At 52.6% G+C, this 25519-nt stretch overlaps 2 protein-coding genes across 24 annotated transcripts in view; one reads left to right on the forward strand and one right to left on the reverse strand.

The window, feature by feature from the left end:
- Positions 1 to 4051, forward strand: part of STIM1 (stromal interaction molecule 1) — a 132607-nt gene extending 128556 nt beyond the window's left edge. For 13 of the 23 annotated variants that reach the window (XM_083499477.1, XM_083499483.1, XM_083499479.1 and 10 more), the window contains 2 exons: positions 111 to 177; positions 1648 to 4051. In XM_083499477.1, the coding sequence (XP_083355603.1) occupies positions 111 to 177; positions 1648 to 2194 (614 nt within the window). In that variant the 3' untranslated portion in view covers positions 2195 to 4051. Of the gene's footprint in view, positions 1 to 110; positions 538 to 1647 lie in introns of all 23 variants that reach the window. The other 10 variants (XM_083499491.1, XM_083499475.1, XM_083499492.1 and 7 more) reach the window with 1 other exon arrangement.
- A 731-nt stretch (positions 4052 to 4782) lies between these two features.
- Positions 4783 to 25519, reverse strand: part of LOC310705147 (sodium-dependent proline transporter-like) — a 29501-nt gene continuing 8764 nt past the window's right edge. The window contains exons 3-15 of the mRNA XM_083499645.1: positions 22430 to 22561; positions 21329 to 21483; positions 20503 to 20555; positions 20112 to 20250; positions 18646 to 18780; positions 16692 to 16795; positions 15511 to 15635; positions 14204 to 14316; positions 13261 to 13395; positions 12140 to 12239; positions 9460 to 9578; positions 8084 to 8257; positions 4783 to 6132 (exon numbers count right to left, since the gene is read on the reverse strand). Of these exons, the coding sequence (XP_083355771.1) occupies positions 5968 to 6132; positions 8084 to 8257; positions 9460 to 9578; positions 12140 to 12239; positions 13261 to 13395; positions 14204 to 14316; positions 15511 to 15635; positions 16692 to 16795; positions 18646 to 18780; positions 20112 to 20250; positions 20503 to 20555; positions 21329 to 21483; positions 22430 to 22561 (1649 nt within the window). The 3' untranslated portion in view covers positions 4783 to 5967. The remainder of the gene's footprint in view (positions 6133 to 8083; positions 8258 to 9459; positions 9579 to 12139; positions 12240 to 13260; positions 13396 to 14203; positions 14317 to 15510; positions 15636 to 16691; positions 16796 to 18645; positions 18781 to 20111; positions 20251 to 20502; positions 20556 to 21328; positions 21484 to 22429; positions 22562 to 25519) is intronic.

The following is a 25519-nucleotide window of genomic DNA, read 5'->3' on the forward strand; positions in this document are numbered from 1 at the left end:
GAGCAATTGGCAGTGGGCAGGGACAGGGCGCAAAAGCCGACAGCCAGCAACCTCTCCTGTCTCCCTTGAGCCACTCGCCCTCCTAATCCTCTGTCTCTCTCCCGGTTTAGCGCCCTCCATGTCCAGCGGCGTCCGTCAGCGTCTCGTCGACCCGCAGCACTCCATGGGATCGCAGAGGTTGGTAGAGAGTCACCAGGCCGCCGGCCAGGGTGAATCGGGGCCGCTGGCCCACTACCTGCCCGGCAGGGTCACTCTGCGCCGGATGCCCAGCTTGAGCGGCAGCCAGCCCTTCGCCTCCGACATCCACGGCGGAAGTGCGGCCGCCTGCTCTCCATCTTCTTCTTCCTCCTCCTCGCCGCCGTCTCCTCCTTCCTCCTCCTCCACGGGCCACTCGCCCTCCTCCGCTTCCACCTGCCACGGCCTGCCCATCCTTTACCACCACACCACCTCCTCCTACATCCTCCAGGTGGACACCCTGCCCAACCTGCCCCCTCCCGACGTCACCTCCGGGATGCGCTGCCGCGCCGAGAGCTATGGGTATTGTGCGGCTTCCTCCGGGAGTGGTGCTTGCCCTCTTGGCTTCCCCTCCGGGGCCTGGCCTGCCTTCCTAACCCCACTTCCTACCTCCTTCCCTTGGCAGAAGCATGGGCGCCCTGGGCTGCCGTCTTGAGGCCTGCGCAGCCTGGTTTGGCGTGTCATTGGTCCTCTCGCTTGGTGGTTCTGGCCAGGGAAAAAAAAGGACGCTAACACAACTAACTGGCCAGCCGCCTCCCTGCCTGACTTGGGCCGTCCTGTGATGCCGAGTGTGCTTTTGTTTTGTTTGCCTCCACTTCTCCCCGCTGCACAGAGTTAAATTGCTCCAAGAGGGCTCTTGGCTTTGAATCCTGCTTGCAGGTTCCCCATAACAGCCAGCCACTGTGAAAACAGGATGCTAGATTAGGCGGGCCGTTCGCCTGATCCAGTGTGCTCTTCTGATGTTCTTAACCCTGCCTGGGTTTGTGTGTGTGTGTGTGTTTTGGACATCAGTAATTATTACTATTCTTATTAACCCCAGCCACTCTGGGCAGCCTCCAACACGTACAAAAACATATTAAGACATCAAACATGGAAAGCGTCCCTAAACAGGGCAGCCTTCAGATGTCTTCTAAAAGTCAGTTTATCTCCTTGACATCTGAAGGGAGGAGGGTGTTCCACAGGGAGGGAGCCACTAGCAACAAGGCCCTCTGCCTGGTTCCCTGTAACTTCGCTTCTCGCAGGGAGGGAACCGCCAGAAGGCCCTTGGCACTGGACCTCAGTGTCCTGGCTGGACAATGGGGGTGGAGATACTCCAGGTATACTGGGCTGAAGCCGTTTAGGGCTTGAAAGGTAAACACCAACACTGAATTGTTCTGGAAGCCAATGTAGATCCTTTAGGACCAGTGTTCTATGATCCCAGCAGCCGTTCCCAGTCTCCACCAGTTTAGCTGCTGCATTCTGGATTAGTTGTAGTTTCTGGGTCACCTTCAAAGGTAGCCCCACGTAGAGCGCATTGCAGTAGTCCAAGCGGGAGATAACCAATCTGGAGAGAGAGTGCGCGGTCACACATTTTAAAATCCGGGTTCCTCATGCCCTGCTTTTTTTCCTTGTCTCTCTCTCCCCCACCCCCAGAGATTTATCACACTCTGACTCGGATTCCTCCATCCCTCACCTGAGCAACAGCCAGCGCACGTCCAGCTCGGCCCCCCGGCTGCCTGCCCGGCCAGCACTGCTCAACAAGTCGGAGGAAGCGGCAGTGGCAGCCGCCTGCGGCTATGGCAACCGGCCGGCGGAGGCTTCCTCTCTGCCGGAGCCCTTCCCCGAGAGCCCCATCCTCATGAAGAAGGCTGTGATGCTGAACCATGGCCTGGAGAAGTCGTCCAGCCTGGGGGAGATCAGCCACGCGGCCGGGGCAGGGCCCCTCTCCCGCCAGGCCCACTCCGACTCCTCCCGCTCCCACAGCCCCAGCTCCACCGAGCCCGACACGCCCTCCCCCACCTCCGACCCCCGGCTCAACAGCCAGGGCAAAGCCGGCAACAGCCGCATCCCCCACCTGGCCTCCAAGAAGAGCGCGGCCGGCGGGGAGGAAGACAGCGGCTCCACGGGGGAAGAGACCGACTCCTCGGGGCAGGGAAAGAAGAAGTTCCCCCTGAAGATCTTCAAGAAGCCCAAGAAATAAGTCCGGGCCGGGGGGGTTGGCAAGGAGGGAACCCCCCCAGCCAAACACCCACGCTGGGACGGAGCAGGAGGCGAGGGGAGGGGGAGCACCTTGAGGGGGGGGCAAGAGCACCCACCCACCTCTCCTCCTCCTCCTCCTCCCCCAGGATCCCTCTGCTCTCCGGGTGGAGGAGCTGCAGGTGGAAAGCCCCTATTTATTTTGTGACGTCGGCCTGGCCGCCTTCCTCACGTGGTGGTGGGGGGGGGTCCCTTGCTTTTGGCTGCGCATGGCTTCAGACGAACTCTCCCTCCTAGCCCTCTCGCCACCCCCACACCGTGCGACACTGGATCCGTTCATCCCGCCCCCCCTTTGTTTGCTGCTTCCCCTGCGCACCACAGCAGCCCCCAGGAGGCTCAGTGGTCTACTCCACTGGGAGGGAGAGGGTTTTGCAAGGGGGCTGTTGCTGGGGAGGGTGGGGTGGTGCTCGCCTTGCTTGTCCTAACCCCCATATTGTGGGTTTACTCTAGGGACTAGCCCTTTTGCCTCGAGTGAAGCAAAGAAGGGGCAGGAAGAGGGCAGGCCAGGGCTGCTGGGAGGAGTGGGGAAAGAGAGGGAGATGAACTCCAATCGGCCTGCAAAAGGCCCATTTTTTAGATCCCTTTGTTAACATCAACTGTTTGCTACAGACAAAAAGGGGCAAGTTCGGCGCCCAGCTCTGTGGGCAGGAGACCACAAAGCGGCCACTTGGCCCCAGAGCAGCAGGGGCTTTCCTTCTCCCCACAGCTCCAGTGGAAAGAGGCCTTGTCTTTCCTGCAAGTGGCGCTTGGCTTTGGGGCGGGGGGTCCCTGCAGGAGCTGGGGGGCTTTCTTGTGTCTGCTTTCTGGCTCACAAATGAGCAGGAGGCTTTGCTGAGCCTAGAAGCCTTCTGCAAGAGCTTCCCCACAACTCTACCTTTGGGGTTGCTGTCTGCCCCAGGACACCCCTGTTACAGCCAGGTCTTGCCCTATGCACGTGGGACGCAGGGAGACCAGAGCTGGCCTGCCTCCGGCTGGCTCAGCTTCTTGGCCACGCCAGGTGTCCGGCTGCATGTCGCCAAGCGGAGGAGACCCCCCTGCCCTCCTGGTTGCAGTCTGGGAGCTGGCGGCTCTTGTGGGGATGTGCACGCAAGAGAGCTGCCTCCCATTCCCTCTCGCAGGTTCTGTTTTGTTTTGTTTTTGCACTTTGGAGCAAAGATGGACAGGTTTGGGCCGCTGGTGGCCTCCTTCCGTGGCAGACACAGGTCCTCTTCCCCTCCAGAGCCCTGCCTGCATGCCTTGCAAGGACAGAGGAAGGGCTTTGGGGAAAACTCAGAGACTTGATGGCCAAGCTGGCACCGCTTTGAGCTTCCTGCTGTTGCTTCTCCTCCATCTCCAAGCGCCTGCGCCGTCCGGGCCTTCCTCTGCCAGCTTGACAATGTCCCAGTCTGGTGAGGAAGGCGAGAGACCGGGCACTTATGGGGGGGGCTCGGCTCGGCTCAAGCAGAGGATGGGGCGACCCCCACCCCACCCCCCCAAATTCCACCATCCAAGGCCATGGAAACCAGAGAAACCAGAGGCCCAGGCAAGCTTGAGAACCCGGAAGGATCGTGGTGCTCCCTTCTACCCTTGCCACACGCCAGAGGAGGCACAACGAGCGCCAAGGAAAGCAGCTTTCACATCATCATCTTCCTGTCCTGTCTGGCTGCCAGCTTCTGCCCTGGGCAGCGATGGGCACCAGGAGAGCGTCCCGTTCCCCCCAGCGCCAGGCCACCCTGCTCTGCACCTGCCAAGTCTTGATCTTATTTAAAGGCCATTTCATAAAACTGTTTTCAATCCAATAAAAGCATGTAGATTATTTTAAGGCGGCTGTGTGGCGTCGGTGCCTTTGGCAGAGGGAGGGGGCAGGCAGGAAGTGGCGGTTGGGCAAGAAGGAAGGGTTTGCTTTGGGCGGCATTGCAACACGGCCTTGGCTGAGAGGAAGAGCCTGAGGGGCAATTTCCTAGAGTTGGAAGAGACCACAAGGGACACCTAATGCAACCCCCTGCAATGCAGGAATTATTATTTTTACATTCATTTATACCCCACCTTTTCCCTGACAAGGACTTGGCGGCTCACAGCTGGAGAAGGATCCCTGTCAGATGGTCACCTGATCTCTGCTTTAAAACCTCCAAGGAAGTCCGTTCCACTGCTGGACAGCTCTTGCCATCGGAGGGGAGGGGGGCACACCAGGAAGGGCCTCAGAGGATGAGCGCAGGATCTGGGTCAGTTCATGTGGGGAGAGGCAGTCCTTGAGGTATTGTGGCCCTGAGCTTTGAATTGGGCCCGGAAACAGATTGGTAGCCAGTGCAGCCAGTCCAGGATTGGCGTCCCAGGCTCAAACCGCCTTGCCCCGGGGAGCAGCCTTGCCACCAAATTCTACATCAGCAGACATTTCCTCACTGTCTTCAGGGTCAGCCCTTTGCTATGGCATTGCAATAACAATTTATGCACACACTGAGTTGTGGATTATGTGTTTGCACCCTAATGCCCACCCTGGGCTGCCTTTGGCTCAGTTCCCAAGGGAGAGAAAAAAATTCAACTGCACCCAGGCACTTGGAAGAGATCAAACCATTTATTTAGGGGGAAATCTTCAATTTCCCCTGGAAGGGTGGGGGGAGCTCTGCTTCCACATCTGGTCTTCGCAGGGGTTGCATCTTCCAAACCTTTCCCTCCCAATGCCCTGCCCCACACTTCCGCCAACCAAAGCCCCACACAGTTAGAACCCCCTCCCTACTTCATCCCGACATTGGCACACGCAGATCTGAAGAGAGAGAAACAGGAATACAACAGCAATGGAATGCAGAAACTGTGGGCAAGGGAATCCTGAACTGGCATCTTTCAGGAGGAGCAATGGCAGGGGAAGGGGCTCAAGGGTGGAGAGACCCAACTGCTTGCACCTTCCAGAGCATTAATATCAGGGCAGGGCTAGGGGACCCCTCCAGCTCCCATCTGCCCCAGGCAGCATTGCCACTGGTCAGTGCTGATGCAGGTTGAGCCCCACATCCCATAGGAGAGCTAGTCCTTATCCAGGGGATCGGGTCCTTCCCTACACCGGCTTGAGCTTGGTTACTTCGTTGGCTTCGCACTTGGCACCCAGCAGGGACTCTGCCAAACTTGGATGTCTAAAAAGAGACGAACAAACACCTGGTACAAGCCCCAGCCCTCCACTGGCCATCTGCTTGGGCCACTTCAGCAATGGGGGCGAGAGGAGGGAAGAGGGAGCAAGGAAGAATGACCCAGGTGGGGCGCAAGGGAGGAAGCAGCCCAGAGTTTTCCTGCTGCTCTGCAGCAGACAATGTCCTGCTTGTTTTCTTCCTGGCTGGAGAGTCAGGTGTGCAAATGAGAGAGAGAGGAACGCTTTGCCAGTCCAGAAAAACTGGCTGGGACCTGGCCTCTCGAGTGAGTGGCACCTCCTTGGCAAGCCATCCGTTGAGTTGGAGGAGCTCTTGGAGACAGCAATAGCCTGCCGCGTTCGTGAGCCCAGCAGGGCTGGCAGATGGCACCGACGTTGCCACAGCAGGGTCTGGAAGAGTCCTGCCAGCCCTGGGCCACCACCCTGTTACGTAGGGAAATGAGCTCTGAAGCCCTAGGCAGGCCTTGCAATGGAGAGTTTGGCCCCCGACTCAGCCTCTCCTTGGCAAACAGCAGCAGGGCATCCCCAACGCCATGATGGGGACGTCTCCAAGGAAGCTGAGATGGGCGGTTGCTGTTGGCGAAGGCGGACAACCGCTGCTCCGTTCACCCACAGATCGATGCTTCGTCGCCATGCGGCGGCTGCCAGCCCCCTGCAAAGTCGTTGTCCGTCAGGTTCACCGTGTAGGGGACATCGATGATCTCGTGAGACGCATCCCGGCTGCTGGCAGTGCGCCAGGAGTTCAGAGGGCGGATGGCTTTCCTGAAACGCTGGGAGAGCAGCAGAGAAAAAGGCCATGAGCTTCTGAGTTCAGCTTTGAACCTCCAACCTTGCATCTTAAATTAAAAGAAGCATGAGGGCTCAGGACTCCAGGAGCTCTGTGTGTTCATCCCCCCCAACCTCCCCCTGGTAGGGTTGGGAAGACCCTCCTATGGAACCCTGGAGGGATGCTGCCACTCTGTGTGGGTCAGGGATCACCAACCTGGTGCCACCCCCCTCCAGTCATTGGATTACAACCCCCATCAGCCATAGGCTGGCAGTTGGGGATAATGGGAGCTGGAATTGTAAGGTTCGGGAAAGATTAAAAAGTAGGTCCTTCTTCCTGCAGAGCAAAGAGCGTGCTTGAACTATGGAACTCCCTGCCACATGAGGCAGCAATGGCCACCAGTTTGGATGGCTTAAAAAAAGGATTGGATGAATTCATGAATGAAGAGAGGGCAGTCAGTGGCCACACTCTGCTTCTGAATACCACAGGGGGGAGAGGGCTCATGCTCAGATCCTGACTTTTGATTTCCCATTAAGGGAACAGGATCCTGGACTAGAGGAGTCATTGGCCTGATCTTACAGTCTTCATCCAGCAGCTCCCAGAGGGAAGTGTCTGCGCAGACGGATCAATGGGGCTGGTCACGGTAAAAGGTAGCTCCCTGTAGTCATTTGCCTGCTGCCTAAGCTGGCTTTGAGACATTACCTGCCGTTTATCGTCTTGACTGTTTAAAGTGCTCCATTAATAATAATAATAGTAATAATAATAATAATAATAATAATTTTAGAATGCTGTGTTACTTTTATTGTTGCTAGCCACTCTGAGCCCGGCTTTGGCTGGGGAGGGCAGGATATAAATAAAATTATTATTATTATTATTATTATTATTATTATTATTATTATTATTTATACCCCGCCCTCCCCACGGCTAACAACAGTAAAATTACAGTAAAAACATAATAGGGGGAAAAGACCAATTTAAAAAAACAGGTTAAAATGCAATTTAAAATGCAGTCTCATTTTAAAAGTAGCCCATAGATCAAAACCATAAGGGGAGGGAAACATAAGGGTCAGACCGAGTCCAAACCAAAGGCCAGGCAGAACAGCTCCGTCTTGCAGGCCCTGCGGAAAGATGTCAAGTCCCGCAGGGCCCTGGTCTCTTGTGACAGAGCGTTCCACCAAGTCGGGGCCAGTACTGAAAAGGCCCTGGCCCTAGTTGAGACCAATCAAACCACCTTGCGACCTGGGACCTCCAAAACGTCAATTGTGGACCTTAAGGTCCTCCGCGGGGCAGACCAGGAAAGGTGGTCCCGTAGGTACGTGGGTCCTAAGCCGCAGAGGGCTTTAAAGGTCAAAACGTCACCAGTCAAGACCAGGTGACATCAGATGACCCTGGGGGTCCCTTCGAACCCTGTGACCCCTGCAAGACAGGCCAGCTTGCCTAAGGCCCTCTGCTGAGTAGTGGCAGAGGTGGGGTTTTGAACCAGAGAACTGCGCAGCCCAGGGGCAGGAACTGTAGAATTGGACGAGTCCAGTGGTTCTCAACCTGTGGGTCCCCAGATGTTGTTGGACTACAACTCCCATCACCCCTGAGCTCTGGCCTTGCTAGCTAGGGGTGATGGGAGTTGTAGTCCCACAACATCTGGGGACCCACAGGTTGAGAAAGGCTGCTCTAATCCAACCCCCTGCAATTCAGAAATCTCAGCTCAAGCATCCACGACAGAAGGCCGCCCTACCTGTGTCTAAAAGCCTCCCAAGGAGTCCACAAACTCCCAAGGGGAATAACTGCTACTCTCAGAAAGCTCTTCCTGATTCTTAAGTCAGAAACTCCTTTTTTTACCATCGGCATCCCTCTGCTTCCGAAGCAGCAGAAAACAAGCTTGCTCCCTTCTCTTCCACGTCAAGGCCTTGGAAGGTGTCTATATCACATCACCTCTCGGCCTTCTGAATCCTACTCACATCTGCCAGGGTCCCCGACTCCTTGAAGAGGGCGATGGCTGCCCAGAGAGGGATCTGGATGCAGGTCACGACCCCCATGCAGATGCCCAGGGCCTCCCCCCACCGGGGATACTGGTAAGTGCCGTAATGCAAAGTCGTGCTGGACAGATCCAGGAAGATGTAGAAGAGGATGAACTGTGGGGAGGGAGAAGGAAACACAAGCAATCGTTGGAGGATTCTGGGAGTTTCAGAAAGGGGCAGGCGTCATGCGTGAGCCTTCCCACCTCCTGTGTGAAAGGAGCAGAATGGTTTTCTTGCTATTCTGGCAGCAAGCAATATTATTTATTTATTTATTCATACATACATACCCCACCCATCTGGCTGAGTTTCCCCAGCCTCTCTGGGCAGCTCCCAATCGAGTGTTAAAAACAATACGGCATTAAGCATTAAAAACTTCCCTAAACATGGCTGCCTTCAGATGTCTTCTAAAAGTCAGATAGTTGTTTATTTCCTTGACATCTGATGGGAGACCATTCCAAAAAGCAGGCGCCACCACCGAGAAGGCTCTCTGCCTGGTTCCCTGTAACCTCACTTCTCACAGGGAGGGAACTGCCAGAAGGCCCTGGGATCCGGACCTCAGTGTCCGGGCAGAACGATGAGGGTGGAGATGCTCCTTCAGGTCTACTGGACCAAGGCCATTTAGGGCTTTAAAGGTCAGCACCAATACTTTGAATTGCGCTCAGAAACGTACAGGGAGCCAAAGGACCGGTGTTATGAGGTCAGAGACCACAGTGATGGCCGTGAAAGGCCTATAAACAATGGAGAAATTTGCCCTCCCTAAGTCTTCCAATATCACGATGGCATTACAGTCATACCTCATGTTACGTTTGCTTCACGTTACATTCTTTCAGGTTACGTCCCGTGGCGACCCGGAAGTACCAGAAAGGGTTAATTCCGGGATTCGCTGCTCGCACATGTGCACAAGTGCTAGATTGCACTTCGCACATGTGCACAAGCACCAAACCGCGCCATGCACCTGCGCAGATACGGCGCTTCAGGTTGCGCTCTTTTCATGTTGGGAATGGGCCTCCGGAACGGATCCCATTCACAACCAGAGGTACTACTGTATACCAAAGAAGAAAAAGAAGAAGAGTTTGGATTTGATATCCCGCTTTATCATTACCCAAAGGAGTCTCAAAGCGGCTCACAATCTCCTTTCCCTTCCTCCCCCACAACAAATACTCTGTGAGTCCAGTCCAGGTCGCAAAAATTCAGGTTCAGAAAAGGAAAGCCAAAATGATCAGTTATTTAAATCAAGATGAACCGTGGCAGGAAGCTGATAAAAAATCTCTGCCCGGCTCCCACCCAAGCGGAAGGGTGGGGGGGGGGCGACTTACCAGCAAGAGCCCTGGCGTGAAGACCACCCAGCAGGCCTTGAAGTACAGCACCAGCTGGCTGCACCAGGGAGGGCAGCGGCAGATCATGTCCACGATGTCTTGGCAGAACTTGTTGATGCCTGCGTGGTTGGGGAGAAAACGACGAAAGGAGGTTAGCAAGTGGGAGGCAGCGTGGCAGACACACACACACACACACGGCCACCCTACCCTCATGGGACACCTCTCCATGGTTTACCGCATTTTGCCGTGTATTGCACAAGAGTTTTTGACCCAAAAACCATGTGAAAAAACGGGGATCGTCCAATACAAGGATAGTGGGATGGGGAGGGTGGAGAAGCGGTGCGCCGCCAGCCAGCTCATTGGCGGGAGTGCAAATTCCCTGCATGGTGGGTGCTCCCTGGATCAGTTCCTGCGCAGCGGCATCAGAGAAGGTTGTGCTCCCGGGAGGGCAACTTCCCCCAATGCCGTTGCGCGCGGGAAACGATCTAGGGAGTGTTTCCTGCCCGGGGGGAGAGGCTCAACAACTTTGGCCATCTCCCCTCATTTCCCTAAAATTGAGTCCCCCAAAATTGGGGGGGGGGGTCTTATACAAGGGGGCGTCATATAGACGGAAAAATACGGTAATATGGGTGAGCTGCATCATGGAGTTGCATTTCTCAAGGCAGTCGTCCCCTTCTCTGGCTGGGCCACCGTGAAAGGAGGAGGTGGGCTTCTTCTGACATGGCTTTGGCGTCTCTCTCCAAACAGGCCATGAGGGCTGGCCAGTGGTTCCTCCTGGCTTACTGATGGAGGTTTGTTTTACGTTCACATGTGGTTCCCATACCTGGGGGGGGGGGAAATACCTGCCCCTTGGTTCCATAAACTCAATTGTAATGCCCCCTCCCCTCCCCAAAACAGTATTCAGACCAGCAGTTTGCATGGCCTGTTAATAATAATAATATTTTTTATACCCCACCCATTATTATAAAATAATAATAATTTATTATTTATACCCTGTATATTATTTATACGGCTTCCAACAGAATATTAAAATACAGTAATCCATCAAACATTAAAAGCTTCCCTAAACAGGGCTGCCTTCAGATGTCTTCTAAAAGTCTGGTAGTTGTTGTTCTCTTTGACATCTGGTGGGAGGGCGTTCCACAGGGCAGGAGCCACTACCGAGAAGGCCCTCTGCCTGCTTCCCTGTAATGGGATCATTCCATACAGACCCATTTTTCATTTTCGTGTGTAGCTAACGTGTTCTATGTCATTTTAAAGACAATTTTCCAAAGTCCATTTTCCCAACAGGGCAGGCGCCACCTGGTTCCCTGCAACCTCACTTCTCGCAGCGAGGCAATCGCCAGAAGTCCTCGGAGCTGGACCTCAGTGTCCAGGTAGAATGATGGGGGTGGAGATGCTCCTTCAGGTATATTGTTAGGGCCTGTTAATAGAGCCGCTGCGAGAAGCCAAGTTACAGGGAACCAGGCAGAGGGCCTTCTCGGTGGTGGCGCCCGCCCTGTGGAATGCCCTCCCACCAGATGTCAAAGAGAACAACAACTACCAGACTTTAGACATCTGAAGGCAGCCCTGTTTAGGGAAGCTTTTAATGTTTGATGGAAGGTGGCACAGTGGGATTCAAAAAGGGAGCAATTAGTTGCACATTTATTAGAAAAACAAATATATGCAAGGATAAGTATATGCTCTAATCTAGTCTTGGAGCCAAAATATGCATTCTTAGTAATGAAAAGGAAGGATCCCTGACATGTGGCCATGCAACCTCTCTTTAAAAACCACTGAAGGGGATTCTGCCACCTTTCCAGAGAGTCCGCTCTGCTAGGGAACAGCTCTTGCCATCCGTTCATCCTAAGGGTTAGTCAGGGTCTCCTTTCTTGACACTGGAATCCGTTCCTTTGGGTCCCACCCTCTGGAGCAGCAGAAAACAAGCTGGCTCCATCTTCCACACAAAAGATACCGTATTTTTCGCTCCATAAGACACACCTGACCATAAGACGCACCCAGTTTTTAGAGGAGGAAAGTGGGAAAGCCCCATTTTTTTGCAGATCAGCTCACAGTTGTGCGGCTTCTTTTGCAAAGGGAAAAAATCCTGTTTTTATGGGGTTCAACTCACAGTTCTGCAGCTTCCTTAGGAAAGGAAAGGGAGCCATTTCTACAGTTTCCAGACAGATAATCTAATCAGCCAGTCCCATGTCACTGGGGAAACAAACAACCTCTTTGCAGAACATTAAAAAATGGAGGCCTGGGCAAGGGGCCGGAAAGGGAGCCAGCGATTGACCACACATTCGCCCCATAAGATGCACAGACATTTCCACTTACTTTTTAGGAGGAAAAAAGTGTGTCTTATGGAGCGAAAAATACGGTACTTGAAGATGCTTGAAGATGGCTATCGTCCCACTTCCTCAGTCTCCTCTTCTCCAGGCTAAATATCCCCCACTCCTTCCACTGCTCCTCTTGAAGGCTGAGTTTAAGAGCCCTTTGGAGGGTGCAGGATGACAGGCAGAGGTGTAAATTGGCCTCAAAATCTTGCCATGTTCCTCAAAGCGCTGACTGCCCTGCGGGCATCCAAATGCCTTTCCAGGCAATGCCTCAAGTTGGCAGTGCAGCAGGAGGAGAAAAGTTTGGAAGCCAGGAGAGCTCTGGAAGAAACAGACTGGGGTGGGGAGGCCTGCAAGGCACTCACCATAGAAGAAGGTAACTCCGAGGCACATGAAGAGGGCGATGATGATGAGCCCAAAGCTGGTGCTGTAAGAGTCCATGAGGGTGAACCAGTAGATGCCGCCCTGGGGAGGGAGGAAAAGCCACACACGTGAGAACGGAAAAAGAGCCTTGCTGCATCCAGGTAGTCCACTATTCCACTCCTCTTTCCAAGGTCCCTCTGGTGGCAGGGAGTTCCGCAGTTTAACTCCTATGTGAAGGAGGACTTCAACAGGGCAGAGCCATTGTGCCCTGCAGCCATCTGGCGCTCGAATCCTGCTTGCCAGTTTCCCTTTGGGAATCTTGGTTGGCTGCTGTGGGAACAAGCTGCTGGACTGGATAATATAATATTAATAATAATTTTCTATTTATACCCCGGCCTTCCCAGTTTAAAAACCGGGCTCAGGGCGGCTAACAAGCAAATTTAAAGCATTGATTAAAAATGCGACTTAAAAACAGCATGAAATACAACATGAATAAAGAAAACAGCATAAAGACAACATCTCACGATGTATATAGACACCTTCTTAAAGACAACATCTCAAGGTGTATATAGACACCTTCTTAAAAGTCTTGAAGGGGTTAAAAATCAAAAGCACCCAATCAGTATGATCCTCAGTGATAGCCTAGTTTCACTGAAGCCTCCTCCAGAGACATGCGAATGGGCAATGCGAGTCCCCTCTCATTCACTAAAGTAAAGGCAAAGGGACCCCTGACCATTAGGTCCAGTCGTGACCGACTCTGGGGTTGCGGTGCTCATCTCGCTTTATTGGCTGAGGGAGCCGGCGTACAGCTTCCAGGTCATGTGGCCAGCATGACTAAGCCGCTTCTGGCGAACCAGAGCAGCGCACGGAAACACCATTTACCTTCCTGCCAGAGTGGTACCTATTTATCTACTCACACTTTGACATGCTTTCGAACTGCTAGGTTGGCAGGAGCAGAGACCGAGCAACGGGAGCTCACCCCGTTGCGGGGATTCGAACCGCTGACCTTCTGATCGGCAAGCCCTAGGCTCAGTGGTTTAACCCACAGCTCCACCCTTAAATAACTCAGCCCCCCCCCCCCCGGCCTGATCCTGCAGCCAGGCTCTTCTGGCGTTCTGCTTACCTCTGTGATTAGCAGGAGCCCCAGAAGGTAGAAGGCAAAGCAGAGAAGCCCCAGGAAGACGGCTTTGCGCCTCCAGTCGCGAAGCGAAGGGAACTCGTCCATCACGGCCGTCGTGATGCCTTCCATGTTCCCGAACTAGAAAGACAGAGAAGCATTCGCAGTTAGGATGGGGGGGGGGGAGACCAGCACCCACAGCGCCTCCCCACCCTCTATTTAGACCTACCCTCCTTCCATGGGTTACAATTTTACATGCACTTCCCTGCAAAATGAAACTGTGCAGAATGCACTGGTCCCATCCACTTGCACCATGCACCTTTTTGCCTTGGGCCTGCCAATCATCAGAACATGCCCCCCCCCAAAAAAAAACAACAACGCCCAGGAAGGATCTATGGAACTCCCTCCCACAAGACCACCAACCTAGGTGGCTTTAAGAGAGGATCGGACAAATTCATGGAGGAGGCGAGGACTCTTGAAGGCTCCTAGCTAGAGGCAGCGACGCTTCTGAATCCCAGTTGCTGGAAACCCCAGGAGGTGAGACTTGCTCTGGTGCTCAGATCCTGCCTGGTGGTTTCCCATGATGGGCATCTGTTTGGCCACGGGGAAACTAGGTGGGCCACTGGTCTGATCCAGCAGGCTCCACTGGTGTTCTTATAGTAGGGTTGGTCATGTCTGAATGTCTCCCCACCCCAGTTATTGGACTGATGCCTTTAAAACTGTTGCTTCATCTGACATAGCCCAGTGGGTTCGAGCGTAGTGCCGATAACGGCAAGGCTGCAGGTTCGATCCCCGTCTGGGGCAGCTGCACACTCCTGCCTTGCAGAAAGTTGGACTGGATTGATCCTTCCAACTCGGACATTCTGTGATTCTCTCGCAGAGTCCGGCCAGCCTTGGGCCTGCGGAAGGAGGGGTACCCAGAGCAACATCTGGAACATCTGGAACTGACCAAGGTGTCCACTCCGAGGGTGAAGAGCATCAGGAAGAAGAGGATGGACCAGAAGGCCGACCCTGGCAGCAGAGCAAGGGCTTCTGGGTAGGCCACGAAAGCCAGACCTGGACCTGGGGAAGGATGAAAGGAAGGAGAGAGTTGGGGGGCCAATAACCCAGATGTGTTTGGCAGCATCAATTGCAGGGCATGGAGGACGATACGATACAATACTCTTTATTGTCATTGTCCCATACAGAACAACGAAATTGAAAAAAATCTACATCAGACATTCAAATACCCACAAGCCTACTATCCCAGCTATCCCAACCTGGTTAGCCCCCTAAAAACTCTGATACCCCATAATTAAATGCAATATACTCCCATAGAGACTACCTTAAAGGTAAAGGGACCCCTGACCATTAGGTCCAGTCGTGGCCGACTCTGGGGTTGCGCACTCATCTCGCTTTACTGGCTGAGGGAGCCAGCGTACAGTTTCCGGGTCATGTGGCCAGCATGACTAAGCTGCTTCTGGCGAACCAGAGCAGCGCACGGAAACGCCGTTTACCTTCCCGCCGGAGCGGTACCTATTTATCTATTTGCACTTTGACGTGCTTTCGAGCTGCTAGGTGGGCAGGAGCTGGGACCGAGCAACAGGAGCTCACCCCATCATTGCGGGGATTCGAACCGCCGACCTTATGATTGGCAAGCCCTAGGCTCTGTGGTTTAGACCACAGCGCCACCCGCGTCCCCCAGAGACTACCTTACACTGCGTTTAAAACCAAAATCGCACTTGGATAGAAACTGTTTCTCAGGCGGCTAGTCCTAGTCTTTATAACCCTGGACCTTCTTCCAGAAGGCAGAAGCTGACAGAGATCATTTCCGGGGTGCGCACTGCCTGTGCTATCTCTGCAGCTTTCTTATGACACCTGGAAGCGTACATTTGACCCAAAGTGGGAAGAGTGCACCCAATTATTCTCTCCGCAGTCTTTACAACCCTGGACAGCCTTGTTTTTTCCCTGACCGTGCAGCTCCCAAACCACACACACGGGGCCACACCTGAGGCACCTGGGATTTACGCCCTGGATGCCACAGCCACACTTGCCAAGGGGAAGCAGCGTGGACTGAGGAGTTCTGGGTTCGAATCCCACCTTGGTCCTGGACTCCCAAGCACAAGGCTTATTCAGAGAGGAGGTGAGGAAGCGACCCATCCAAGTTCTCCTCTCCATCATTCCCTGCGAGATTGCCTCACCCCGCTTTGATTGGCAGGACGTAAGCCCCTCCCAAAACAGACGAGGACCCGCCTCCTTCTCCTCCTGCCCCCCTACCTGAATCTGCCACTTCCCCCACGGGGACCTTCTTCCGCCAAGCCATGTGGCCCAGGATGGAGAAGATGGCAAAGCCGGCGAAGAAACTGGTGCAGCAGTTGCCGATGGCGATGACCAGGGTGTCCCTGCAGGAAAAGACATGGAGGGGTGGAGGGTCCCTCAGTTAGCAGCGATTCCTGCATTTGCAGGGGGGTTGGACTAGATGACCCTTGGGGGTCCCTTTCGACTCTGTAGTCCTAGGATTCCATTTGCTGAAGACACGCCTCTTTATCCTGGCCTTTGGCACCTGAGAGGCGCCTTTAGGACCCACGCTAGCTGCAATTGCAGTTTGTTTTGAACTGTTTTAACGTTGAATTTTATGTCATCATAGCCTGTCCAGGGACCTGGGCTGGGTAATATTATTATCAACCCTAACTCTAATAAGAATTATATTTTTCTAGATAGGTAGGTAGGTAGGTAGGTAGATAGATAGATAGATAGATAGATAGACAGATAGATAGATAGATAGATATCTCCTTCATGGATTACTGCCTTGTCATGGCGAAGGGGCTTGAACAACTCAGAGAAGCTATGAGCTACATCGTGCATCCCAGTAGTGATGTATGGAAGTGAGAGCTGGACCATAAAGAAGGCTGATCGCCGAAGAATGGATGCTTCTGAATTCTGGTGCTGGAGGAGACTCTTGAGAGTCCCATGGACTGCAAGAAGATCAAACCTCTCCATTCTGAAGGAAATCAGCCCTGAGTGCTCACTGGAAGGACAGATCCTGAAGCTGAGGCTCCAAGACTTTGGCCACCTCATGAGAAGAGAAGACTCCCTGGAAAAGACCCTGATGTTGGGAAAGATGGAGGGCACAAGGAGAAGGGGACGACAGAGGACGAGATGGTTGGATAGTGTTATCGAGGCTACCAGCATGAGTTTGACCAAACTGCGGAGGCAGTGGGAGACAGGAGTGCCTGGCGTGCTCTGGTCCAGGGGGTCACGAAGAGGCGGACACGACTAAACGACTAAACATCAAGAACAACAAATAGATAGATAGATGATTGATAGATAGATAGATAGATAGATATAGATATAGATATAAACAAAGTGGGTTCAGAGCTGAGAATTACCGTATTTTCTTTTCTGAATGCATTTAGTAGATGTTCCTTTGGAGGCCTCGCAGCCCGACAGTCTCTTACCTGATCACATTGTTGTCAAACTTGTTGTAGGAAGCCATAGAAAGGAGCCCCCCAAAGCCAATGCCCAGAGAATAGAAGATTTGTGAGGCAGCATCGTTCCAGACCTGGGGTGGGGTGGAAAGAGATTTTTTTTACCCAAGATTCACTTCCCACCCCTTCTATGGAGCGATTTGTGCAACGCCGATTCCTCAAGTTGCCACCCTCTTCATTTGCACTCATTAAAGGCCACGTGGAGCTGCAAAGAAGAGTGTCCCTGAGCATACATTCTTGGGAGAAGAAACAAGGCTGCCGAAACTGAACTGGGGCGACTGAGCTGTTATTCCTGTATTGCAGGGGTTGGACTAGATGCCCCTTGGAGACCCCTTTCCAGCTGTTCTGCACTATAGATCCAGCCAGCTGTGCCAGATGGGGCTGATGGGAGCTGTAATCCAAAACCTCTGGAGGGCATCAGTTCGGCAAAGGCCAGATTAGAAACTCAAATTTTATAATTTGTTTCATTACAGCCCCCTCTTCCTCCAAAGAGCTCCAGGTGGTGAATATGGTTCTCCCCATTTTATCATCACTGTTAGAATTCCTGCTCCATGATTGCAGTCATGGGATTGTTGTCTATCACATGACAGGGTATGTTTTGACTCCACAGAGTGGGAAGTGACGGAGACAGGATGTTTGTGTTCCTGTGTTCCATGAAGTGGGACTATTGTCCTTTGTTCTTTTTCTCTTTGCTGTCTGATGCTAGAGAGAGAGGGAGCCATGTTGCAGTGCTCCATGTGTGTTTATATGTAAATAAAGTAGATTAGCCAAAATGATGAGTTGCTGAGGTCTGTCACGCAAGGTACGCAAACTCTGCGGATCCCTAAGTGTGCCGGTGTCTGTTGGCATCAGTCGCTGTGATGTTTGGGCAGAAGAAAGCTTATGAAGCTCCCGAACGAAAGACCAGGAGGGAGAAAACATGCCAGTCGGGCATGTGTCTCTGCCAGGGTCCTACTCGAGTGTAGGATGAGCTCCTGTCCTGACAATCACAACCACCCTGAGAGGTAGGTTCAGCAGAAAGAGGCAACAACTCACCCAGGCCTTTTCTGTGGTGGCCCCCTCCAGAGAGGCTCATTCGACCCCTTTAGGTGCCAGGCAAAATGTTCCTCCGCAACCAGGCCTTGGGCAGATTAATATTCTACAGCCTTTTAAATGTGTTTGTAGCAGGGGGGACAATTGGTTTGTTCTTATTTTTTTAATATTGTTTTTATATTGTCATTTTATGTTATGAACCACCCCAAGAGTGAAGGGTGATACAAATTTAGTAAATAATAAGAGTTCCACACTCTTAACCACTGTGCCAAACTGGAACTCTCTGTGAACACGAAAGTTGGATAATCTGTGCTGCCTGTCCTGGACTCTGCATCACAGACAATCAATCAATCAATCAATCAATAAAATTTATTATTTATACCCTGCCCATCTGGCTGGGTTATCCCCAGCCACTCTGGGCAGCTCCCCACAGAATAAAGCGATAAAACATCAAACATTAAAAACTTCCTTAAACAGAGCTGCCTTCAGATGTCTTCTAAAATCAGATAGTTGTTTATTTCCTTGAGATCTGCTGGGAGGGCATTCCACAGGGCGGGTGCCACCACTGAGAAGACCCTCTGCCTGGTTTCTTGTAACCTCACTTCTTGCAGGGAGGGAACTGCCAGAAGACCCTCAGAGCTGGACCTCAGTGTCCGGGCAGAACGATGGGGGTGGAGACTCTCCTTCAGGGATACTGGGCCAAGGCTGTTTAGGGCTTTCAAGGTCAACTCCGACACTTTGAATTGTGCTCGGAAATGTCCAATGTAGCCAATGTAGGTCTTTTGGGACCCCTGTTATATGGTCTCGCAGGGACGGAACCGCCAGAAGGCCCTTGGGAGCTAGATCTCAGTGTCGCGCCCCCCTCCCCAAGAGCCCCCCCCCCAAGGCATACCTGAGCACTGCTCAGCCGGCTCCAGTCTGCGGAGAGGTAGAATCGCACGCCCTCAATGGATCCCTCCAGAGTGGCTCCTCGGATGATCAGCACCACGATGACCACGTAGGGGAAGGTCGCTGTGAAGTAGACCACCTGGGTGGGGAGACGAGGGATGGGCTCTGAGCGGGGTGTGTGTGTGTGAGTGTGTAAAAAGGTAAAGGGACCCCTGACCATTAGGTCCAGTCGTGACCAACTCTGGGGTTGCGGCGCTCATCTCGCTTTACTGGCCGAGGGAGCCGGCGTAGAGCTTCCGGGTCATGTGGCCAGCAGGACTAAGCCACTTCTGGTGAACCAGAGCAGCACACGGAAATGCTGTTTACCTTCCCGCTGGAGCGGTACCTATTTATCTACTTGCACTTTGACGTGCTTTCAAACTGCTAGTTGGCAGAAGCAGGGACCGAGCAACGGGAGCTCACCCCGTTGCGGGGATTCGAACTGCTGACCTTCTGATCAGCAAGTCCTAGGCTCTGTGGTTTAACCCACAGCGCCACCCACGTCCCTTGTGTGTGTGTGTTAGGATATTGATAACCTGTTCCACCTTAAAACAGATGTGTGGATTGTTGTATGTCACACGCCTGTTTACACTCCAGCACAGCTTGCTGGGAACTTCCATTTGTGTGTATAGCTACTGCCTTTGCTGCCTGCTCCTGGACACGAAAGGGAGAAGACATGTTTTTTCCTTTGTCCTGATGTATGCTGAATAAACTGCCTGTAAATATGCTCTCACAGCTGTCTCCTGCCACTTCTGTCTGCGCAGTGTTATTTATCCTGCTGATTAGAGCGTGCTCCAGCTTCTGAAGCTGTGGGTCGCTGTTTCATGCTAAGCCAAGGACTGGAGATCGTCCGGCTTACCAGCTGGTGGGTTGGAGCCAGCTGGGGGCTTGCAAATTGCCCCCGTTTCCTTGGATGCATCCCAACAGCCAGCCCCAGACCCCCCCCCCAGCAGGAGCTCAAGGGAGGGGAGAGCAGGGGAGGCAAGGGATTGACACCCCCCATTTGGGCACCCAGAGCCTTAGCGAGGGAGGGGAAGATGGACAGGTGATGACTGACAGCATTTGGGGGGGGGGCAGGAGATGGCAGGTGATGAGGGAAGGACCGTAGCTCAGCGGCAGACCACTGGATGCAGATGGTCCCGGGTTCAATCCACCTACTGGCGTCTTCAGGTATGGCTGGAAGAGACTCCTGCCTGAAGACCTGGGAAGCTGTTGCTGCCAGCCAGTGCAGACAACACTGGCCTAGGTAGGCCATTGGTTTGACTCAGTATCAGGAGATACGACTAGCAAGGGATTTGGTGTATAATATACAGTTGTCAGCATGGGGAAAATTATGGAAAGAGGATTCCAAATGATGAGGACTAGAAACTTTGTTTTATTTTCTGAAGGACGATGTCTCTCACAGATGTCCCCCCCCCACAAGACGCTCACCTTTCCTGAGCTGTGGATTCCCTTGAGCATGCACAGAAAGATGACCAGCCAGGCAAGCAGCAGACACAGAGCCAGCGGCCATCTCACGGGTCCAGGGTCGCCCAGGCCGGTGCTGTGGACCACGCCTAGGACCTGTTCGCTGGGAAGAACAAGCAGAAAGGCTGGAGACAGGGGCCGTCGGGGGGGGGGGGCGCACTCCATCCGCAACCAGCCCCCTTTCTCCACGCCCAGCCCAATACAAAACCCAAAAGACAAAGTCCAGCTTGACCCCCCAGTGGCCAACCTGCAGGCACGGTGGTCAAGCGGTCAGCTCTGAGCTCCCTCCCCCGGGTAACCCCAAGGGGACCTTCAGGGAACAACAACAACAGTGGTAAATAAAAACAGCACTCACTTCCAGAAGGCTTCGCTGGCGCTGACTCGAGAGGCATTGCCCCAGGATTCGTTCTGAAATGCAGCAGAGCAGTTGAGCAAAGTGCATTTACACTGTTCCCCGCCTCCTCATTCAATCCCCAACAACCACCCTTCGAGGTGGGCCAAGAAGCAGTGACTGTCCGGCCCCCCAGAGTCACCCAGCAAAGGCAAGTTCCTGCTCTGCACTTCGCCGACCCCTGAACCTGTTCCCCAAGGATTTCTGCTGTGGGAAGTGGCTCATCGGTGTGACAGAACCCTTTGCTTCCTGGACGGCAGAGGGTTGGGGCTAGAAGACCTTTGGGTTCCCTTCTGATTCTATAAAGTTATGTTTCCAGGCAAAATGTTGCACAGGATATAATACAATACAATAATCTTTATTGTCCCATACAGAACAATGAAACTGAAAAAATCTACATCAGACATTCAAAAACCCACAAGCCTGCTATCCCAGCTATCACAGCTATCCCAGCCTGGTTAGCCCCCTAAAAACTCTGATACCCCATTTTTAAAATACAATATACTCCCACAGAGACTCCTTACACTGCGTTTAAAACCAAAATCGCACTTGGATAGAAACTGTTTCTCAGGCGGCTAGTCCTGGTCTTTATAACCCTGTACCTTCTTCCAGAAGGCAGAAGCTGACAGAGATCATTTCCAGGGTGCGCACTATCCTGCACTATCTCTGCAGCTTTCTTATGACACCTGGAAGCATAGATTTGATCCAAGGTGGGAAGAGGGGTGGGGAGACACACACACACACACACACACACACACACACACACACACACCCTGCTCCCTAATTGCACCTGAAAGTGGCAGAGGTGGGCGTTTTGTGGGGCATCGCAGGACCAGGGCAGGGGGCTCTGCAGAGACATGCCCAGGTAATAGAAGGTCCAGGCAATGATGATGTTGTAGTAGAGAGAGACCAGCGAGGAGACCAGAAGCATTCCGATCCCAATCCCTGCAGAGGAAGAGGAGGGGAAATCAATCGTAGAATCGTAGAATGGAAGAGTTGGAAAGGACCACAAGGGTCATCTAATAATAATAATAATTTATTATTTAAGGTCTTTCCTTCTGCAGTATTGGATGGCAGGTTGAGAGGAGTCCCCTACCAGGACAGACTTTGCTCGTGTGCTCAAGACATCGATTCCATAAAACATATTTTGCTGCCCTGTGGGAAATATGAGCAAGCCAGGGCTGAACTGATATTACCCTTGCTGGTACCTTTCCCGGTAAAATCAGAGGCTCACTAAGTCAGGTTCCTATTGGAAGACCGGACGAACGCTAGAACATTAGCAGGGGTGAAGTTTTTATTGGTGGTTGCAAGAACGAATGATCCCTATCTTTAATTCTGAACAAAATGCTTGTTTAGCCTGGAGGTAGGCTGTCTGAATTGTGCATTGCTCAATCTCTCTAGAGTCTCCTCCAGCACCAGAATTCAAAAGCATCCATTCTTCGGCGATCAGCCTTCTTTATGGTCCAGCTCTCACTTCCACACATCACTACTGGGAAAACCATAGCTTTAACTATACAGACCTTTGTTGGCAAGGTGATGTCTCTGCTTTTTAAGATGCTGTCCAGGTTTGTCACTGCTTTTCTCCCAGGAATCAGGCGTCTTTTAATTTCATGGGCAAAGACAGGAGGAGCTACAAAGGGTGAGAAGCCCACCAGGTATTCTCAGGAGTTTGCTAACACAGCTGTTGCAGATTTAGCTGTGGTTAGTGGCTGGACACAGGTCTTGAAAGCTGGAGTCTTGAAAGGGGTACAAGGTTTGTCCTCAAGGGACGGGAAACCAGGCTCCCCCCCAAAAAACAACCCTTCAAGGCGGTTTGCAAGAGAGATAAAGGAATCAATTGATCACTATGGAAATACGAACAGCAATACCTGCTGCACCTGGGAGCACCCACCTTTCAAGAGGGGGCAGCACTTCCAGACGGTGATGGGTCCTGCGGCGCCATATTGGCCCAGGCTCAGCTCCATCAAGAAGAGAGGCAGCCCAGTGAAGAGAAGCATTATGGCGTACGGGATCAGGAACACCCCTGTGGGACGCAAGGCAGGCCTTTAGACAGGGATTGGGGGCAGCAAACCCCAAAAATTGTGCATGGCTTAATTCGACTAAGCAGGATGACTGATTCCCCCTTGTTTTAAGCAGCTGTTCAGGATTGGTGCCATGGAATAGCAGTTTTCAGATTGGGGAAAAGGCCAGGAAGAGGCGACATGATCAAAGTTTAAAAAATTGAGCATTGCAAGGAGAGAGCGGACAGGGGGAAAGTTTCCTCCCTCTCCCATAATGCTAAAAGTTGTGGATGTCCAATAATAATAATAATTTATTATTTGTACCCCGCCCATCTGGCTAGGTTTCCCCAGCCACTCTGGGCGGCTTCCAACAAAGATTAAAAATACATCAAATGTCACACATTAAAAGCTTCCCTAAACAGGGCTGCTTTCAGATGTCTTCTAAAAGTCAGGTAGTTGTTTATCTCTTTGACATCTGATGGGAGGGCGTTCCACAGGGTGGGTGCCACCACTGAGAAGGCCCTCTGCCTGGTTCCCTGTAACTTGGTTTCTTGCAGTGAGGGAACCGCCAGAAGGCCCCCGGAGCTGGACCTCAGTGTCCGGGCAGAATGATGGGGGTAGAGACACTCCTTCAGGTATACTGGGCCAAAGCCGTTTAGGGCTTTAAAGGTCAACACCAGCACTTTGAATTGTGCTTGGAAACGTACTGGGAGCCAATGTAGGTCTTTCAAGACCGGTGTTATGTGGTCTCGGCGGCCGCCCCCAGTCCCCAGTCTAGCTGCCGCATTCTGGATTAGTTGTAGTTTCCGGGTCACCTTCACAGGTAGCCCCACATAGAGCGCATTGCAGTAGTCCAAGCGGGAGATAACTAGAGCATGCACCACTCTAGCGAGACAGTCCGCGGGCAGGTAGGGTCTCAGCCTGCGTACCAGGTGGAGTTGGTAGACAGCTGCCCTGGATATAGAATTGACCTGCGCCTCCATGGACAGCTGTGAGTCCAGAATGACTCCCAGGCTGTGCACCTGGTCCTTCAGGGGCACAGTGACCCCATTCAGGACCTGGGAGTCCTCCACACCCGCCCGCCTCCTGTCCCCCCAAAACAGTACTTCTGTCTTGTCAGGATTCAGTGAAGCTGAATGTGGGGAGATTCAGGACAGAGAAAAGGAAGGACTTCTTTGTGTAGTGCATAAACTGTGGAACTCTCTGCCACAGGAGGCAGCAATGGCCATCAAGTTGGATAGCTTTGAAAGAGGATTGGGCAAATTCATGGAGGGGGAGAGGGCCAGCAATGGCTCCTAGTCACAATGGCTATGCTCTGCTTCAACATACGGAGGGCACCAGGTTGGCTAAGGCTGGCCCAATCCTCTTTGCAATGCATCAAGCTCAAAAGGCATTTAGTGCCTCCAGCTGCATCTGCCGGAACATCCCCCGAGGGCGGAAACTGCAGAGATGTTGGTGACGAAACGGAGAAGGACTTCCAAAGATCAGAAGCCTGGGGCCTGGTTTGCTGCAAGTGCCGGGGGGCCTGCACTTTCAATTTCTCCTTTATATTCTGGAGGTTTGTGGAACTGCCTGGTGGGATGCAGAGAAAATACCCGCCACTCTCGGGACCTGCTCTCTGCTTTGCCTTCTGAAGTTTAAGACCGTTAGAGAAGGGATGTTTTGCAAGTCTTTCCCTGTGTGGTCCACTTCCCAGAAGAGGAGCAGCCTCGGTGTGCTCCCAGGGCAAGCTTAACTGCAGCTGCTTTAGGGTGGCAGCGCTGGAGGGTACGATGGGGAAAGATGTGCACCAGCCTCTCCTTGGGGCGAGGCTGCAAAGTCCCGCGAAACCACAGGAGGGAAGATGCAGAGATGTAGAAACAGAAGCTGTGAATCCTCCTAAAAGCGCACAGATTCTGTGCCCTGGCTGTAAAATTGGATTAAATTTCCCCTGAAGTAGCAGGTTCGTAGCTTGGGGATCCTCCTGGGTCCTTTGCTGTCGCTTGAGGCTCAGGTGGCCTCAGTGCCTTCCATCAGCTTCGGCTGGTGGCCCAGCTACGCCCCTATCTGGACAGGGAGAGCCTAACTACCGTTGCCTATGCTCTGGTAACTTCAAGGTTAGATTACTGCAATGCGTTACACATTGGGCTGCCTCTGAAGACGGTTCAGAAACTTCAGCTGGTGCAGAATTTAGCACCCAGGTTGCTCACCAGAACGAGACGGTTTGAGCCTATTGCACCGATCCTGGTCTGACTGCACTGGCTACCGATTTGTTTCCGGGCCCAATTCAAAGTGCTGGTTTTGACCTATAAAGCCTTTAATGGCTCAGGACCACAATACTTCCTCCCATATCAAGCTAGCCGGATCCTGAGATCATCTTCTGAGGCCCTTCTTCATGTGCCTCCTCCTCAAGAGGTCCGGAGGGTGGCAACACGAGAACGGGGCCTTTTCTGCAGTGGCTCCCCGTCTGTGGAATGCGCTCCCCAGGGAAGTTTGCCTGGTGCCTTCATTATACACCTTTAGGCGCCAAGCAAAAACGTTCCTTTTCAACCAGGCCTTTGGTTGACCTGACCAACATCCCATACCCTTTTAAAATGTGGTTTTTTTGGGAGAGGTGTATTATTGGGTTATTGCTTTTATTTTTATTTTATATACTGTGATCCTTTTATGTGAACCGCCCTGAGACATCCGGGTATAGGGCGGTATATAAATTAAATACATACATACATACATACATACATACTGTATTTTTTGCTCCATAAGATGCACTTTTTTCTTCCTAAAAAGTAAGGTGAAATGTCTGTGCGTCTTATGGAGTGAATGCGTGGTTCCTGGAGCCGAATTGCCCAGAGGCAAAAAGCAGATCATGCTATTTTTTTGAAAGAGGGAAGTGGGTGTTGAAAGAAAGCCGCTGATTGGCATGCGCTTGTGAGTAGGATAAGGGATGATAGCAATAAAGGAGGCTGCCTGGGAGGGGGGAGGAAAAGACAGCAAACTTGCAA

The sequence above is a fragment of the Podarcis liolepis genome (assembly GCF_965112155.1).
Source record: "Podarcis liolepis genome assembly, chromosome: 4".
NCBI classification, from domain to species: Eukaryota; Metazoa; Chordata; class Lepidosauria; order Squamata; family Lacertidae; genus Podarcis; species Podarcis liolepis.